An 18,601-nucleotide genomic window follows, 5' to 3' on the forward strand; every position below is an offset into this window, starting at 1 on the left:
GCATATGAGCTTGACATACATGAAAATACATAATTTAAACAGATTTCCTTTACAGAAGGAAACTAATTGCATAGTGCACATCCTTTCCCTAGAAGCTATATGCATTAATATATGGAAAGAGGCACAAAATTATTTCCAGCAATAATAAACAAGCACCATTTGAAAATCCTCAGCATTCCTTGGACAACTTCTATTATTGTTCATATCAGTCCAAAGCTCACGTTTTTTATATTGACATGGTCACACCAGTATGCACAGTAAGCAACTGATCTCTGCTTGAGGAACTGATCAGAATTGACTTGCTGCTGTTACCACACATGGCCCAAGGACGAGCCACGTACCTGTTCCAGGTCAGGGACCGGCAAAACAAATGAAGCCAACATCTAAACCAAAGGCAAACGCAGCATCACAGGCCTTGAAAGCAACTTGCACTGAATTGTGTTCAGAGCCGTTTAAATGGCCGTCTTTTAATAATTTTAATGAAGATAAATGAAACAAAGCCCTTTATATAAACAGTTTATTTACTCTAAACAGCAACACAGACAGAATGCCATATAAACACAAAGAAAGTGATGCAGAATAAGGATGCTGGCTAACTTTGGATCTCAGAGGCTCTTAAGCAATAACAACCTAGTTTCTGAAAGATAGAAAAAACAAATTCAGGGAGGGAAGGGGGTGGAGGGCATGATTTTTTTTCATACAGCCAGCTAGAGGCTAAATATAGTTCTAACATTTTAAAGCATGCCTGCATCAGATAGCAAAGTAACTAGAGATACTAGTGAATTTATAGAAGTATAAAAGTTTATAATTTTACAGCAGTTGAAATACTGACATCAATATTAAAATAAAAGCAAGTTTTACATAACAATCAAAAATACAAAAGACTGAAGGAAGAGACCCTGTATGAAAAAACTGGGGGCAATTCAGCAAATTTAGAACTGTATACAACTGGCGAATATGGAAAATGGCACACATACAACCCCCTCCCCTTATGTGGATATTAATTGTACATAGCAACATTACATTTTGCAAAAGTTTTGTAAACAAGTTCTTGCCAAACCAATCCCTTCCTTTTTAAGATGCTGCATGACAAATGCTTATGATGGTGCAAACTTCTTGGCTTGTGCTCGAACCCTCTTTTCATATTCCACTCTGTTTTGGCTGAAAAGAGAAAGGGTAATTATAGCTGGAAAAATCAGAGGCTGTATTACAGCATTAGTTTCATAATAAAAAGAAACAGAAATCATTGCTGAAGGCAAACGCTACAATAAATTAAAGACTTTTCCGGACAAGTATGGTACTGTTCACCTAGTTACTTCCATCACCTGTTGTCAAATGATTGCACTGACTTTGTACTGTACCAGTCTGTTCAAACGGGTTTGCACCTGCTCTTCTCAAGACCAGCTGTACCTCATGTGCAAACATTCCCTCGTTCATCCAAATTTTTCTACTCCCCGCTCACATTAAGACCTGAGGTCATTAATAACAAATTCCATACCCTAACAGTACAAAGTGAGGAGAGCAATTCACTAATAGCTGGTGGACTTCATATGGTTTTAAATTATCATCTTTACTGCTTTGGAGAGAGAATGGAAACACTCCTAAGAAACAGGAGAATGACAATGGTGTGGTCATTTCAGCCTTTTTCTCTACAGACCCTGACTCAAAGATTTAGGTTTATCCTAATCTTCACTTGGGGAAAAAAAGCTAGTTCAACACAGCTATGTGTAGCACAGTTGCTACTGATGAGGGAACTATGTCCAGTCACTAAGCCTCTGACTCAAGATGTAAAAGGGTAAGTTCTTTGTCTTCTGTTCTTGTGCCAATGAAGGATAGTAGTACCACAGTAAAGCATTCATTTACATTCAGTTGTCCATTCTGTATTAGCCGTCAGAAGTGTGAGTTGAGCTAAACAAAAATTTGTAACCATTACTCTTCTGCCAGAGATAGTTTAGAGCGCTTAGATTTTGCAAACAGCTTTGCAGTAAATTTAACTTACTTTCAGCTACAAAGGCTTGCTGCAGTGAAAGAAAAAAAGGCAGCAAATTATATCCTCAGAACCTGACAGATTGGGGGGAAGAAATGAAACCAATTGTGGTCACATGCAATGAACAATTGCTAGCAAAGAGACTGAAGACAGTGTCTTCTCATGAAGAGATTCACATTCTACATTTAGAGATTTATTGTACATTTTTTTCCTCAAAGTTATATTGCATTGCCACATGAGAACATAGCCTAGCTGTTAAGTCTGGCACCCACAGAATCCACACAGAAGAATGCCTTCCATAGGAGACCCTGAATGCCTACAGCAAAGAGTAGGAAGTAGGCTAGCACCTTAGGAGTGCTAAAGTTACTGAACGACAGTACCAAAGGAATCCTGAGAATATGTATTCTTATTCTGAATGTTTATTCTTTAACAACTTGACTAAAAGACCTCTAAGTACAATGGTGCATCTACTGCAGTATTTATCAACTATGCCAACATTACAGATGTGTGCAAAATCCTGCTCTGTTTAACTTCTACCAGATATTCACTAAGTAGCGAGAGACACTCTCAGACTGGAGAATAATAGTAACCCATCTGAAATACTCTGCATGTCCAAGAGACATGAAAAGCATAAGTGGGAGACTATACATACTTGAAGTAACAAAAATCTTGTAATATTTTAAGCTAAACAGGTATTTTTTCCCCCTAGAAGCACTTTAAACAGAAACAAGACTAGCCAAGACTGGTTTTGTATATACATGCACGTGGGAGGTGATTAAAAAGAATAAAACACAGACTATCTATACATGTATAGAAGTATATTACTGAGGCCTTCATCATCATTCCTGGCTCCTGCAACTGTCTTCCATATGCACTCCATCAAGCCTTCAGTAAGCACTTTAAAAAAATAACACTGAGTGAAGCCATTAATTAAATGCAAAACCCACTATCCATCCCTATGTTTCCTTTTCACTAGGACCGTAAAAAAAACCATATTTAACATAGCTTGCAAGTACAGTCACATAAAATGTTATTTTTCAAACTTGGCACTCTCCTGGAGGCCTCTTCTGTCCAGAATTGTAATTCCACAATTCCACCTTGGTTTTTATTTCAGTAGCTACCAGTGCCAAAAGCATTTGTTTTAAATGTTTTGCTTCCCTAAAGATTATAGAACAGATAATCACTTTTAATGGTGGAAAAACTTTTAAGACTAAGCCTAAAAAAAAACCTAACAAACTAACAAAGAAACCCAAAAAGTCTCTTTAGCTCACAAATTATCTCCTTTCCTAATCAATGCAAACTTCATTTTGCTAAAGCTACAGGCATTCTGTACTTTTCAACCTACTGTTCTGGAAAATGTAGTTTTCCCAAGATGCCATGTTTCCTACAGTGACCACAGCTCTCCTTTGTCCTTCAGGCACAAGTTCTTACAGGTATGCACCACTGGGCAGAAGTAAGTTACTCCTGTACTGACAAACGTGAATTGTCACCTAATTCAGTCTCCTCTCCTCTTGGTCTCGTGATACCATTACACCACATTGTTACTACTTGGCCTTTAAGGGAACGGACTCTGTGTTAGTCTAGAACCAGGATGAAAATCTTGATATAGCTGCTGCTTTGCTATTAAAAGCTCCACTAGCCTAACAGCCATGCAGCTACCATTTTGTTCAAGTTTAGCACAATCTAGACATCTCCACAGAATACAGTAATGAAGGTAAGAAAATTCCCCATGTCATTTGTAAAAACATTTGCATGTTATACTACAAGTAACAGACACCTGTAAGCAACATGACAACTTTCAGGCTCATATGCAAAGACACTTACCAGTAAATTGTGTAAGCCTCTGCTTGAGCTGGGTCTTGAATATTTGGTTCATTTAGAAGTTCTTGTATGCCTAACAAGATCTATGGAAAAAGGAATAGAAGTAACAGGCATATATTATGGGTATTACTAATAGAGATTTAGTGAAAAACCCTTAGAAACCAATTTAGGTACACACAGTGAACATCTTATACTTGCATCAGATAAGCAAGCAAAGCAGAAGTATTAAGAATATGTCCAAGTACAACTAATGACCTGTTTAATTGTGATTGCTGGCCGCCAGTCCTTATCCTCCTCTAAGATGGAGAGACACACGGTGCCTGAAGGATACACGTTTGGGTGGAATAACGGTGGTTCAAATTTACCTGATAAAGAAGAGGAAATTACTTGCATACAGTGCTAAGAGGAAGATCAGAGAGTTGGGTTAGATCAGCTGGGGGAAAACAAAACCCAAAAATCCCCAAACCAACACTGGCAAAAGAGTCACAAATAAAACCCCACCAATTTCTGGAGCTATTAATACCAGTTTCCTTCTTGGCTCAGCCTGCACCTAAAACAGAAACTCCATCACATCTGTGATATCAATCCAGGCAATCCAACATTGTCTTTTTGACTGGTAATCTTTTGGTTTAGGAATGGAAACATACAAAGTAATTCATAGTAGCTTTATGATAAAGACCTTTTAAAAGGTCTTTAAACCCTTTTAAAAACAATTCTGTCTTTTCAGCTTTACATACTACTACATAACGGAAAGATACTACCCTTCACTAATTTTTTCTCTCCTCACTTTAAAATAATGAAAGTTTCATACGAAGAAGACTTAAGTTCTTAGCATTTTTTTCAGTTTCATATTTTCCTATATGAAATCAAGATGCACTGAACAAAAGGAACCAAGTTTAAATTACAAGACTAGGTAGCCAATTCAAGAACCAAGAAACCATGCAATGGAATAGATGTTTTCAAGTTTCTCTAATAGGTGAAGTTTGAGATGATATAAGGAAAATTCAGTTCAAAAACTTAAGGAGACTAGGTATCTGAAGATCTAAGTTATACATGGTAGCAGAAAAAGAACAGATTCATATTTTAGAGCAAGTTGATTAAAAGGTTCAAGTTATAGAGGTCCTTTTTTCCAAGTTCCTGTCTTCTGAGTTCTCAGCTTAGAAGACCAACTTAACAGTGAGAACATAGGGATTTAGTCTAAGCTTGCCTACATATTAGTTTCTAAGGACAGCTGATAATGTAGTGAGCATTTCAAGTGATGCTTTCGCCACACTTTGAGGGAACCAATCTCCCTCCCCTCCCAATTCAGATATATCAAGCACTTAACTGATTTCATCACAACTTTCTGTGATGAAATGCAGGTGGGTGGGGAAAAAGAAAAGGCAATGTATCTTTAAAAAAAAAACCAAACCAAAATCAAACAAAACTGCAGGAAAGTAATAACCATTTGTAAGAACCTCATGGATTAATTCAACACTGTTCTAATAAACCTGTGATTTTTAATTACCTGTGGTAATTTTACTTACATTTTGGGGGTGAAGAAGGGTAGTCATCCTTGAAAAGCATCCGTAGTTTAAATAAGCCTCCTTCCCATGGTGTCTACCAAGAGTTAATGTAGAATTTTGGTTACAGAAAGGAAAAGTCAAAATTGTGGAAAAAAGCTTACCAAGAATACAGCTTCTCAGGCAAAGCACAAGACATTCTTCTGCTAAATGGCAGAAAATAGCTGTCCTGCACTGTAAGCACACTGTCTAGACTATGGTAAGCTATTCTACCTGTAGAAGAAGCTGAAGTGGAAAGGAAGGGGTTTCTTTCTTCAGCTACTAAGTGATGCCAACTCATCAACACAGTCAGGGTCACCACCAGTAATTCCATATAAAAGTAAAATTTTCACACTACGTAAGAACAGGATACTGCTGAAGTTTTACACTATACATGTACAACGAGGAAGGGGCTGTTGTACCCTCACTAAAGTCTGAGAAGATAGGAGAAGGACACATCCCTTAAGCATGGGAATGTAAATGGCTTCTCTCATGCCTTATGAGAATGTGGTTAATAAAACCATAAATGAACTAAAAATGTGGACAGAACTGTATTACTGCTACAGTTAATGAGATTCACTAGTCTAAACTAACCCTGTCTGCGTTTGGTAGAATGTAGTCTCACAGATTCCATCTTTCTGTATTACAAGAAATTTTAGGAGGCTCTTTATCCCTACCCAGCACGGGGAAGAGCAAGCCAAATAAGACAGCACTATTCAAAAGTGTCATACAAACAAGAAAAAAACATCTAGCAATAGAGAAAAAGACTGTCTCAAATATACAAAACACATAAAGAAAAAAGCCCATCTTCTGACAAACTGAGTTCTGCTAATAAGTGTAGAAATGTAGAAAAGATTCTTATAGCTATAAAATTTATTTCTCTGCTACTTCTCTGTAACTTCCCCTTGCTATGGAAACACTGCAATGAAAGTAAATGTTGGGTTGATTTTTTTAAAACAACTGGAGTAAAGATGGTCTCACATCTTAAAAGCAAAACTGATCAAATCTTATCCTCACAGACAGACATGCTTGAAGACCACCTTAGAAGGAAATTCTTTATTATTTCCTATCTGAACTATGTGATTTTTACCTGAATGAAAACCAAAACATCCAAAAAACCTACATGAAAAGAGAGAAATCACTTCATTGTCATTGGTATTCATTACGCAAAGTCTCAAGCTAGAAAAGGAAGAAAAACATGCTAGGAATTAATAAGATAACACACTTCCAGAAGTGAATGAATTTTATTCTATTTGCTGTAGTGTATTTAAAGAACTCATTCTAAATTGCTGCAGCCAGTTGTCAACAACTAGAAAAATCCATTCTCCATACCTTCTCAGAGGAGTTCCTTTTTAGAAAATACGAGCTTTTTGATGAATAAAATTTTTGTTTGCTTTCAGTCACACAGGAAGACAAACAGCTTTTAATAATTTACACAGAAGAACAGAACAGTTGGCAAAGTTTTTATCATTTTTCTGATACAGCGACATACCTTATGGTGAAAGATAGCAGACATTCAGAAGCCCTACTAAGGCTAACAGTATGACAGCAGTATCATCGAGACCATATTGCATTATGGGACTAGTTGCAGATGTTTTTTGAGTCAAATTATAGGTAGTTAACAAGTGATTTGCTGTCAGATAAGTGAACAGAGTATCCCATCCAGGACTAACGCCACTTCAATATTTAATCTGGCTGACAAGAAAGCATTCTGGTGTTTTCAACTACTCATTTCAGGGAAAGCAGCTGCAGTATAGGATGCCTCCAAACACAAAGGGAATAGAAAGCAACTGCTTGGTCTGATAGAGATGAATAAGTCATGCTGCTTCTTGTTAAATATAATTTTTTTATTAGCAGGAATCACATCAGCCTAACTGACCTTTTCCGGGTGTGACACATTTTCTGGTACACATGAAGCAAGCTTTAAGGCCTTGTTCACTCCATTTTGCAGTTTACAAAACTTCAAAGCAATGCCATGAAGATTTTGTACGGCATATAAATTTTACCTAAGTATTTACAAGCGACATCTCCATAAGGTACATAAACTGTTATGAGGAATAATCTTGTTCAGGCAGAAGGTAAGGGGATGAGTTTTTCCTTAGACTGTGTTAGAATATTTGTTTGTGCTTTTTTAAGAACTAACTAATGCTGAGCCCAGAGCATTACTACCAAAACTAAGTTGTAACTCTAACAGCAATATTATGTCCAGCATTCAACTAGGGCAGCATCACAGACCCTGCAGGTCTTGCCTACACACAGACTCTTCTGAGAATCTACAAAACAAGATCATCAAGGGTATTTAGGCAAATTGGCAAAAGGCAGTAGAAAAGGCAAGGCAAAAAAGTCCCACACTGAAGACCCGGAAGAAAGAATTAAAATCCCCAAATAATTAATAGTAGTATTTCAGAAGAAGCAAGAAGAAGCAGAAGACAACCTCCAGTTTCAGTACAAGATTCTTAAACACTCCTCTGAAAACTTGTATTCTTCAGGTGCTAAGTGCCAAGAGTTGAACAGGCTTACGCTATACTTCGTCCAATATTCCTAGCCCACAGCACTTTTTATTCTAAAGTAGCAGCAGGACACAAACTTCATTATTAAACTATACATAAGGTAAATTCTCAATTGTCAATGTAATGCCTAGGCAACTTACATTACTTTTCACCATAAATGAGAAATCAGGAGAACAGTAAGTCTTACCCCTTTCTTTCCTGGAATAGCACACTCCCAGTTCATTAGATTCATCGTGCCATCTGGATTTTTTGTAGGTACTGCTACAAATCCCTGAATCAAGGCAATAAGACATATGGTGAGGATTTTACAAGATGTACTTAAAATACTTTGTGACATATTTTATCTTTACACAAAGTTACTTCTTTTTGCACTACTAATCCTATCAGGGTAATGACAAAATCATCACCAGAACACTGAAACAATTGCAGAGTCAGATATTTAGTAGCTTTCATACTTACAAATGGATGATCTTTTCTCCAGGCTTTTCTCTCCTGTGCAAGTCTGCTAAGAGCTATGCCAGACATATTCAGAGTCCCTCTACAACAAAAGTAATTGCTATTAGCATATACTTTTACTTATAGCATAAACGATGCATTATGTTTATAAGCCCTGCTCACTCAAGAGTAAGAGTAACTTTGACCTCTCATTTTCACTTCAATAACCTAGACACATGTTTCTGCACAACCAGCAGAATTTATCAGGAATAACATCAAGTTTCCCCATGCCATCAAGTTCTAAGTAACTGGACTTGACCTACAAAATTCCATCCTTACCTTACTGCTTTATATTTGAACCCCATCTTAGAATAAACTTTGACAGTAGCTTGACAACAGAAGCACTATTAGTAATGGAAAAAGTGCTCAGACTTCCTACTTGTGCAACTGACACACACTCTGTTTATCTCCTTCCTACACCACATGAGGCATGGCAAATTTCTTCTGTAGGCAATTATCTGCATTACTCCTATTTCTGGCAAATGGGAATAAGAAATACTACTTTTTGGGTAAATTCCCACTGAAAGTCAGTATTCCCCAGAAAAGCCACAGGGATATAGAATTTAACAAAGTCATCTCAGTTTTGCAGTGATGCGGCTATAAAATTTCTAGACAACAGCAGGAACAGGCAGCAACACAGAGCTCAGCTAAGGAAGAGCCAGCAGCTCATTCCACAAGACAGATTTTAAATTCCAGTATTAACTGAAGAATATTTCTGCACCTTCACTGCCTTAGTAGTAGCCAAGCATGGTGACCACAACTACAGAAAAAATATGCAGAGCACAGGTCATTCACTACTGCATGACACAGAACAACAGTTCTAAACAGGATGATTGCACGAGTGGTGCTTTCAAATTCAGGGGACGATACTCCATTCACCATAACAGTATTCAAAGTGAGTTTATTTTTCGTTGTCAAACTGTATCTAAACTCAGGGTTTCACTAGCCACATGTTCAAATTCCAATGAGGGTCTTTAATCCTTCTTACAACTGCACTTTCACACATTTTAAATGAGAGATGATAATTGGCAATGGGAGAAGTCAGGCCAATTTGTTCTCAAATCCACATATACCTCGTAAACCTTTTTGACAGCCGAAGAGTAGAATGCTTCCACTTAACAAGTTCACAGAGTGACTGAAAGTGCTGTTTCAACTCTATTAAAACAAACCCTTATACGCTGGTTAAGAATTATGCAGAATTTCACTCAATATGTTGATTACTTATAAGAAGTAATGCAGTCTACTACTATTATAAGCATATGAACTGTAGATCTTTAAAAACACCAGACTAAGCAATGTATGCAGTTCCTAGGACACTGTGTATTTTAAATCTGTTCTTCAACCTTTTAAGCCTGCTTTGCCTAGACGGCCATATTCCCTAATTCACTTTCAAAGTAGCAACCGAATTAATGTCAGATAAAGCTTTTTGAAAGGGACAATGCACACTCAGTGGACATGCACACACAAAAAATAGTCATACATTCAGTCCAGTTTTCCTCTAGTATTCCCAACACCTACACCTCTATCTTAATTATGGCAGAAGACATGCAGGACTTAGTGAATGTGTACACATGACTTCAGATTTTAATCTGTTCACAAGCAGGAAATGCAGAGCCATTGAAAAAAAAATACCAGCAAAACTGAAAAAAAAAAACCCACCAAAAACCAAAGGCAACAAAAAATCTCTTCCTTAACCAAATTATACAGGCAGCAAGTTTTAGTAGGTTGTGAGCAAGTTTTAATATGTTTTAAGAGATGTAAATGAACGGCATATACAGCAGAATTTCAGCTGTGCTTTTGGTACCTGGTAGTCCACTGTACTAATACTAACCTTCCCATCATGGGCTGAGAAAACCGTATTTGCTTATAAACCATCCAAATATTCTTACATAGTTCACCAAACTCAACTACCTTTTCTGCCAAAAGGTTGGCATTACACATTTATTCCATTTCCTGTGGCTAACAACCAATTATTTGCAACCTCAAGGGAAACGCCAGTTTCTCACCGGGTAAATAAACAGTGGATCTTCTGCAGAACATCAGTAACTTTTCAAGTAATTGAAAAAAAAAAATCCCGAGTTTTCAGACCATGCATCCTACTTACTTTTGTTACACACTATACTGTGCCCTAATACAATAAAGATTTTTCTAATGCTCTACAAATAGGTTTCCAAATCTTGAGGCATTTGTTTTAGTTAAACTCTGAAAAAATTTCAGTGCATATGAGAGACGACAGGCTTCACATATCTGGTTTCCAGACTTCAGTTACATCGAAGAGAACAGACAAGCATCTAGAACCTCATCAGTCTATTAGAAAATATTAAACAAGAAGACTGAAATCTCATTTCACAAACTAAGATCCCATTAGTTAAGCATCCCCTCAAAAAAAATCTGCTAACAAACTGTCAATATGGATTCTCTATATCCCTATCTATTAATGTACTACATTACCAGAAAGAATTCTGCACCAGAGGAAGTCTATTCAATCCTATTTTTGCACATACCATAAAAGTCGAAGCCACCAGTCTTCACGTTTTGAGTTTAATCCCCCAAATTCCCCCCTGCCATTAAGAGGTAGTAATGTCCCTTTTACTGCCATCAACTCAAAGTTAACAGAAACTTCCAAATTTACTCAGCAGCTTGCCTTTGCTGCTGTTACTGCCTACGTTAGAAAAAGGACAGAATAAAACCATTATGCTCATCATAGACGCAAACTTTTGTGCCTCATTACAAAATATCCTACCCATTTACACGTTCTGATGGGGTGGAACAACCTACTTTCACATACAAAATGCTCGTCTTGCAAAGAATCCCGTACCACAAACAACTCTCTAAACACATCAGCGATATGCTCTTTGAGGTTCAAGAATTTCAGCACGACTTATTGGTTCCAAGCAGCAAGAAAAAAGACCCCAAAACGTTAAGATTGCTAGCCTCACATTTTTACTTTGCAGGTTAAATACTAACATAGAAAGACATTATTATCGAAGTAGTTCGCCCTGAACTATACGAACTTTATTTTTCAGAAGGGTGGAGAAAGCCACGGTCTGAGCTTTAATCAAAGCACACTAACTCTGGACTAGGATAGAAAGTCTCCTCTGCTTGCGGCAAAAGAAAGGTATAAGAGGCCGAGCGTCGACCGGAGTCGCACGTAAAACAACAGAAGATGCCGCACGGCGATGGACTCCGTGTTCGACGGCCAAGTAACCGGACAGGGCCGAGCACCGCCCGCCACCGCGGAGGGCCGCTGGTCCCGTCAGCCCCGCGAGGGGCCGGGGCAGCGCCCAAGGCCTGCACGGGGCACCGCGGGCCCGCCCGACGTTCCCGGGCATATACTCGGCGGGGCGGGACCGACTCGCGCAGGCCAAGCGGTTCCACGCCCTGCTCGGCGACCTCCGCCCGCCACCACCGAGACCTGCGGGGTGCTCAGAGCCTCAGGCGGACAGTGCTGCGCCGGCGGCCCAGCCACAAGGCAGGAGCCACCAGGCCCGCACGCCCGTGGCCGCCAGTCCCGTCCCGCCCCGTCGCAGGTGAGGAGCGCCAGCCCGGCCCGGCCCGGCCCAGCCCAGCCCCGCTCCGCTCCCCGACCCCGGGGCCACCCCGGCCCCACTCCCGGCCAGGCCTCACCGAGAGCCGCCGCCGCCGCGCGTGTCCCGGATCGAGGCCGCGCGAGTGACCCGGATGTTCCCGCTCCCGCTGCTTTGTCTCCACTCCGGAGTTTCCCTCCCTCTCGCCTCGGCGCGGAGCGCGAAAGCGCTATTCTGTCCCTCGGCCCGATCCGTCGGTGATCCTATCGTCACGCGTTACGCATCCCCGCGAGACAGGACCCAGAGGTGCCCCCAACAATGCCTGAGTATGAAGCACCAGAAAAACTCCACGCGGGGCTACCCCAAAGCCGAGAACTTCCTCGTGCCTCTCGCTCCCGCCAGCTCCGGCGGAAAGCTGAATCAATTTTTACCTCTGGCGCCGTGGGAGCCGCCTGCGACTTAAGAACGCCTGGTCCGTCGACGGGCGCGCGCAGGTCTGGCGGGCCGCACTCGAGCCGGGCCGAGCCCCGCCCCCTGTGCCGGCCGAGCCTGATTGGAGGAGGGGCCGCGGCTCTGAGGGGCTCCCGCGGCTGCGGAGGGGCCTATCAGAGAGCCGGCAGGCGGCACGGAAGGCGGTCTTCAGTTCGCCTCCATCCCGCGCTAGTTTCACTGACCTTTACGGGATTTATGACCTGGGTTTTGTTTCCCATTGCTTTGTTGGTTTGGTTTGGTTTGGTTTCCTTTCCTTTCCTTGGGGGGGGGGGGGGGGGACGGACACGACGCATTTTTAGTGGCGAGTACGAATCACATTCTATTCTCATCTTGAACTTCTCTTTCTTAATGAAACTGAGGAATTTTTAGTCCTGAAACCGCTGCCTAGCTATGCGTAGTAATAAAGTTCAAAATTATTTCTTCAGAACTCCAGAATTGACTATTTCAATAAATAATCACCTAGATTCCAATCAGCCCTAATCAAAATACATGCTGAATATCACTCTACCTAAGAAACCTTTCACCAGTAGCAAATGCCCACTGTAGACGAGGATAAACACATACTCCCCTGTGTAACTTTCCATACAAGTCCAGTGGCATTACGAAAAGCAGTGGAAGCTCTTAACGCCTGCCTTACAGGATCTCTCTCATGAAATTGTACACATTACAGTCTCTGAGAATGTCATATATATATGGGCTATGTGTATATGACTATCAGGCAAGATTTCAGCACACGGAAAGATGAACAGCACTCTAAAAGGAGAATTTGCAGGATCATTTTCATCTTTCTGAAGTTAAACTTCCCACTGAAAGGAAAACTAGTGCCAAATGAACCCTAGATGTTATAAAATATCCAAACAGGCTGCTAATGACTTGGTCATTTGTGTCCCCTTTATAACCTGGTTTCTAGTTCAGGGTAGACACTTGTCCCTTTTGTGCTCTCATTTTTCCTAAATGGTGAAAACATTTGCAGCAACAGATGTAGAATAGGAATTTGGGTTGAAAGTCATGCTGGCTGACTCTAAAATATCAATACTTTTAGTAGGACAGTCTGATGAAAATACAGATGCACACACTGATTACTTAATTACTGTAATTGCTGTACTTGATTACTACAGCAGTGTTTGTTCTTAGCACTTATTTTAGAAAAATTTAAGTGCAATTAAATGCAGCAAATTGGTTTAGCAAAATAACAATTTTACTGATGTTGCTGGATATACAAGGAAATAATAGAAAGTGCTTTGCACTTAAAACCGACTAAACTGTTAAGATGAAATTCACTTCATTTGTAACTACAGAGCCTTTAGGAATTTAAAAATCATGGGTCCTAGCTTCTCAAATTCTTATGAGCAGTTCAGCAAATAAGAGCTGCCCAGTGGTCTTCTCAATACTAATATTCAATTATAAACTTTTCTATAGTTATAGAGGACACAGCTGTCAAATTTCCTGGATAATTTCAACAACCTGTACTTTGTAGTTAAATAATTTACTTCCTTCAGCCATTTCTATCTTTGCAACTTATATGTTTGCCTTATTACAAAGCATCAATTTCCATTAGCTTAGTTTTTCAACCAAAGGAAGCAATTATATTAAAAAGCAAAGTAGTGGATTCTAGGATCTTTGATGTTAGGCAGGGTGGTTTTTGAGTTGTACAAAAGAAAAGGTAAGCAAAGTGATTACTTGAAACTTTTTCATGTGATTATATATCCATAAAAGAGACAACTACTTCCTCCTACAATAATCAGCATGTCACAGCAACTGCAAAGGAAAATAATTTCCCAACTGATATATATCTGAATAGACTTAACTTTTTCATGACAAAGCTTTTTGGGGCAGCAGTAAAGGACACTTCTCCTTTACAAAGGAGAAAGCATTAATGCTTTGAATCACTACACAAATATGTAACTACATTTTACATCTGAAGTGCTAAACTAGGAATTCTCACAGGATATGACACTATTAATATCAACTAGTGCATTTAGAAAAGACAGATGTAAGACATCACACTTTAAAAGGGAAAAACCAGGTTTATTCCATGCAGTTTACAATACACTAGTGTTATGAAAAGGAAGTTAAAAAAATACCCATACACATTTCATTTGTTTTGAAAGTGATGGTTAACTGTAACCATCTTCAAATTATTTGGGAAGCCCTAGCAGATATTTTTCCAGGGAAATTTCCCTGAATTCAGTTTCTTGTCTGTGTCTGTGCTATGAGTTTTGGTTAATGCAAATGCATTAAAACCAAATCATAACTCAAATTTTGCTGCAGTAAGAACACTTCAGATATAATGAACTGGCACAAAATAAAGTGTTATTGCTAATCCACTATCCAGGAAATAACACGTTGCCAGTATGGCCACTTGGGTATAAGCACAAACAGGTGATGCCCAACTAATTCTGAGACCAGTGATTTGGAGGAAAAGCTTAAAAAAAAAGAACATTTGTTGAATTGGGTAGGTGATCCTAAAGAGTGCATAGGAAGTTGATTTCTCATAGCTAAGTTGAGGTAAGGATAAGGGCAGAAGCAGGTGGAAAAAGCTGCCATTTGATACTCCCTTCTGTTTGATGATCTTGTTTCAGTTCCAGTAGAGAGGTTGGTAACATTCCTTTTACAAGCACCTTGGCACTTTCTTCATTCTAGCAAGTACACATGAGCCAAGTTAATGTGAGTAAAGTTGTGCATAAGCTTTTGGAAAATCTTCAAGAGTAGCAAGAATCATGTACATAATAAATACATTTACTCTTACTCTTCACTCATTTCAGATGACGAGGCCTCAAAATCACAACAGGTCTTAGATCAAAATTCAGGCTCAGCTTTCTAAGGCAAGGAGAGCACTGTCACAGAACCTCTTCCCCTTCCACTCACCCCCAAAGTAGCAAAATACCTTTAAAAAAAGTTTCTCTCATTATAGTACTTACTAAGACACAACATCCTGAAGAGAACCATCTGATGCCTCTAGAAAGCTATACTGGCAGCAGTATCTACTCACTGAACTTTTGAGAAGTTTATGCCTTGGTAGACATCACTAAAGTAAAGGTCAACTAAGTTGCAAAGAAATATTCTGTGACAATTTCCTGGGGCAGAATCTTCCTCAAAGCTTCTCTATTGCCAGTGCTGTTCATAAAAGGCGATAGATTTCAGCCAAGGTAATAATGAAGTGGAGGGTAGGTGTACTGCCTTCTCTAGTGTGCCCTTATCCAATCTGGATACTGAAAATCCAAGCCATATAGGAACACTTAGATCTGCAATTGGTTCAGACATCTGTAAAAATTATTTCAGAGTCCATGAGTTGAAAGGAAAACAGACTAGTTGTTTTTTAGACATTGTATGTCTCTGGAACCTCAAACTAGCCCTGGAAAGCATTTTAGCCCTTAGCATTTCTGCTCTGAAAATGGAGAGCTCCTTCTGAAAGTCATTTAGGCAAACTGGACAAGATCTATTTAGCCCTTTAAAGCCTCTGTGCATTAAGAGGCCTTTAAAGACAGCTCCTGATTTTTGTGAAACAAAGGAAAACTTGCATGACTGAGTTCAGAGAGCCTTTCGGGGTTTTTTTTAAACTGAATAGTCATACTATTTAAACAATCACTAATTCTACACAAAGCCCCATGTAAGATCCCAAGATTGTCCTCAAAACTGGAGACAGCTGCAGTCTAAATTACAACAAAGTAACAGGCATCATCCTTAGGCTTAAGTATTTCAAAACTGTTGTATTAGAAAAGACACTTCTCCAATGATAACTCAAGTTTTAACCTTACTCTCTTAAGATAACAGACACTGTTAAAGGCATAACAAAATTTCATCTCTTTTCAAAGACCTACAGCTCAAGGGCTGATTGAAAAAGTTAATTTGAAGAACTTGAAACTTTTGATGAGGTGAGAGAGAATAAAAAATAGGAGAATGGCACTTTCTGATTTTATCACATCTTAAGGGAACAAAACCCCAGACTTCAGGCTTTCATTTGACTTCCATCTTCCTCAAAAAGCCCAGAAGAAGTTCACTCTTCTCCCAGTATTTCCCAAGGAATACATTCCAGTATACCTGGGTAATTATTATCTGGATTCTATTTGATTCCACTGAACCAGATACTATTGCATTTTTGCACTCCAAGTTCATTTTTGTAATATTAATAAAATTTGTAACTAATGTGTGTTAATTTGCTGGTGGGAGCTCTCTACAGCTTAAACAGAGACTGACAACTCTCAACAACTTCAACAGACATTCACAGAATAGCGTTCTGTTATGAGAAGCACTTTTCTGATAGTGTTAACACCATACTCAGCAGACTTGTTCCCTTAGTTGCATGCCTGCAACTAAGTCATCTTTTGTTTAATCTGCCAGTTTCCATTTTTCTCCTGAAAAAAACCCCAAAAATACCCCTCTCTCAGAAAAAGAGGAGATTGATTCCATTTTTGAATCTGCAGGAAATAGTCTTGTTTCTAATCAATCATAACTGTGCATTCACATTGCTAGAAATGGAGCTACACAGCTCGTGTCTAAAGAAAATCTCAAACCAAAAAAGTCAGATGGATTCACTGAGCTTCATTTTTTAAGAAATATCTTCTCCTAATGCTACAATGAAGGATGAAAGGAACTTTTATCAATACAAGAAATCTGAGTTTGAAAAAAACAGCACATTTTCCAACTTTTATGAGTATACGATTGTATTGATGGAAACTTTAGTAAAGATTCAAAAAAAGCTTCTAAATTCAATCAAATCTTTGACACACAATTAAATTACTTTGGGATTAAAAACATGCAATTAACTGTAATCCATGGAAATCCCACAGTAAATAGGACAAAATCCCAGGTAACCTTTGGGCTGGGAGCTGCTGATTCAGAGTATACATTTGGATATGTATATATATCCAAATGTATACTTGTATACATATATATATATTTGGATAGTTATTACGGACCATGTGACATCCATGTCTTTGAGGCCTCAGAATTACTTGTTCATTGCAGACAAATTCTGATTCACCTGCTGCTTGAAGAAGTAAAAAGCATGTAACATAAAAATACCATCTCCAATAAAGGAAAAAATAGCCTCTGAGAAAACCTAAGGCAAATAATATGCTGTCTCCTAACTCAAAGTAAGAAATTGCTACAGCAAATTTGAACTTCTGTTTTTAAACAAGTTTTGCAAGAAGTTTGTCATGTAAATGTCTTTAAGGAATTCCATCTCTCTCCTTTCCTGTTTTATTCCTTCTGCTATGATCTGTTCAAGCGCAGGATCTGAAGTTCTAACCTGGAATACTGTTCTGATTAAACAACAGAGGAGCTGTGTATGTCCACAGTTAAGTTCAAGCAGTCTGCAGTACAGCTTTGCAGTTCCAGCCTGATAGTGAACCCCTCAGCTCTGCAGAGTCACAGGCAATTCTCAGGTAGGTACTCTCTAAACAGCAGAAAAAGAACAAAGGAATCCAGTTTTAACTGTATAGGTACATTGCTTCCTCCTTGCAAGAGCTTAACAGATGAAGCAATGTTTGCCAAGCCTGGTCACGGAGATTGGACTCTAATGCAATTACCTTGCATTACTCTATTTGAAACTGCAACAGTCAAACAAAAAGAAACAAAATTTATTTAGGGATAAATTCTTAATGCCTTGAAAAAAGCTGAAGAGAGCATTTTCATCTATCTGAAAGTCCTGCATGATCACAAAAATTAAAGCAATAATGACAATAGCAAGAACAGGAAAGTAGTCAGTTCAGGTGGCCTCAAACGACAGTGTATTTAAAATAATTTACAAGGTACCTGCCTACTAAAGTTCTTTCTTTTCTTTCCTTCCTAAAATTTTTGTGAGATATTGGAAACAAAGTGCAAAAAATTATTAAACACTCATTTCCCTAAAATTAGCTATGGCAGGGATACAATATAAACTAAACTGCAGGTAATCTCAGCATAGAAGCAGGTTTTAAAACTGAAAATATTCTGTTGGGGAAAAACCCCCATACTTAGAAAAAAACACTCTTTTACATACTCAAAATTTGTTCAGTTTGCTCAGTTTGTTACTCATGCTTTGCCGATGTCATTCAGGAAAATTTCACTTTATTAAATAGTCTGTCCTTTTTGGATTTAATAAGAGAGGCAACAGAAATGCTGATTCAGAAGGATCAGTGTAAAACTGGTATTTTAGGCATTAAAATCCACTTAGATCAATGCTGAATTACTCTGTAGAGCACATCAAGAAAACAACAAGTAACATGGTTGGCTGCAATTGGCTGC

At 38.9% G+C, this 18,601-nt stretch overlaps 1 protein-coding gene across 2 annotated transcripts; it reads right to left on the bottom strand.

Annotated features, from left to right (window-relative positions):
* Positions 1 to 503: 503 nt before the first annotated feature.
* On the bottom strand, positions 504 to 12,437 carry UBE2I (ubiquitin conjugating enzyme E2 I). 2 transcript variants are annotated; one of them, XM_071444718.1, is made up of 7 exons: positions 12,313 to 12,437; positions 8,319 to 8,397; positions 8,047 to 8,130; positions 5,335 to 5,407; positions 4,064 to 4,173; positions 3,812 to 3,891; positions 504 to 1,161 (listed from the first exon to the last, which is right to left on the bottom strand). In XM_071444718.1, exons 2-7 carry the CDS (start codon positions 8,382 to 8,384, stop codon positions 1,098 to 1,100), a joined length of 477 nt encoding a protein of 158 aa, XP_071300819.1. In that variant the 5' UTR covers positions 8,385 to 8,397; positions 12,313 to 12,437; the 3' UTR covers positions 504 to 1,097. The 2 variants fall into 2 exon arrangements, with proteins under 2 accessions (XP_071300819.1, XP_071300818.1); XM_071444717.1 differs by lacking the exon at positions 12,313 to 12,437 and adding an exon at positions 11,982 to 12,115.
* Between the last annotated feature and the right edge of the window lie 6,164 nt (positions 12,438 to 18,601).

The sequence above is a fragment of the Agelaius tricolor genome, unplaced genomic scaffold, assembly GCF_023055355.1.
Source record: "Agelaius tricolor isolate 1412-34295 unplaced genomic scaffold, bAgeTri1.0.p SCAF_19, whole genome shotgun sequence".
NCBI lineage: Eukaryota > Metazoa > Chordata > Aves > Passeriformes > Icteridae > Agelaius > Agelaius tricolor.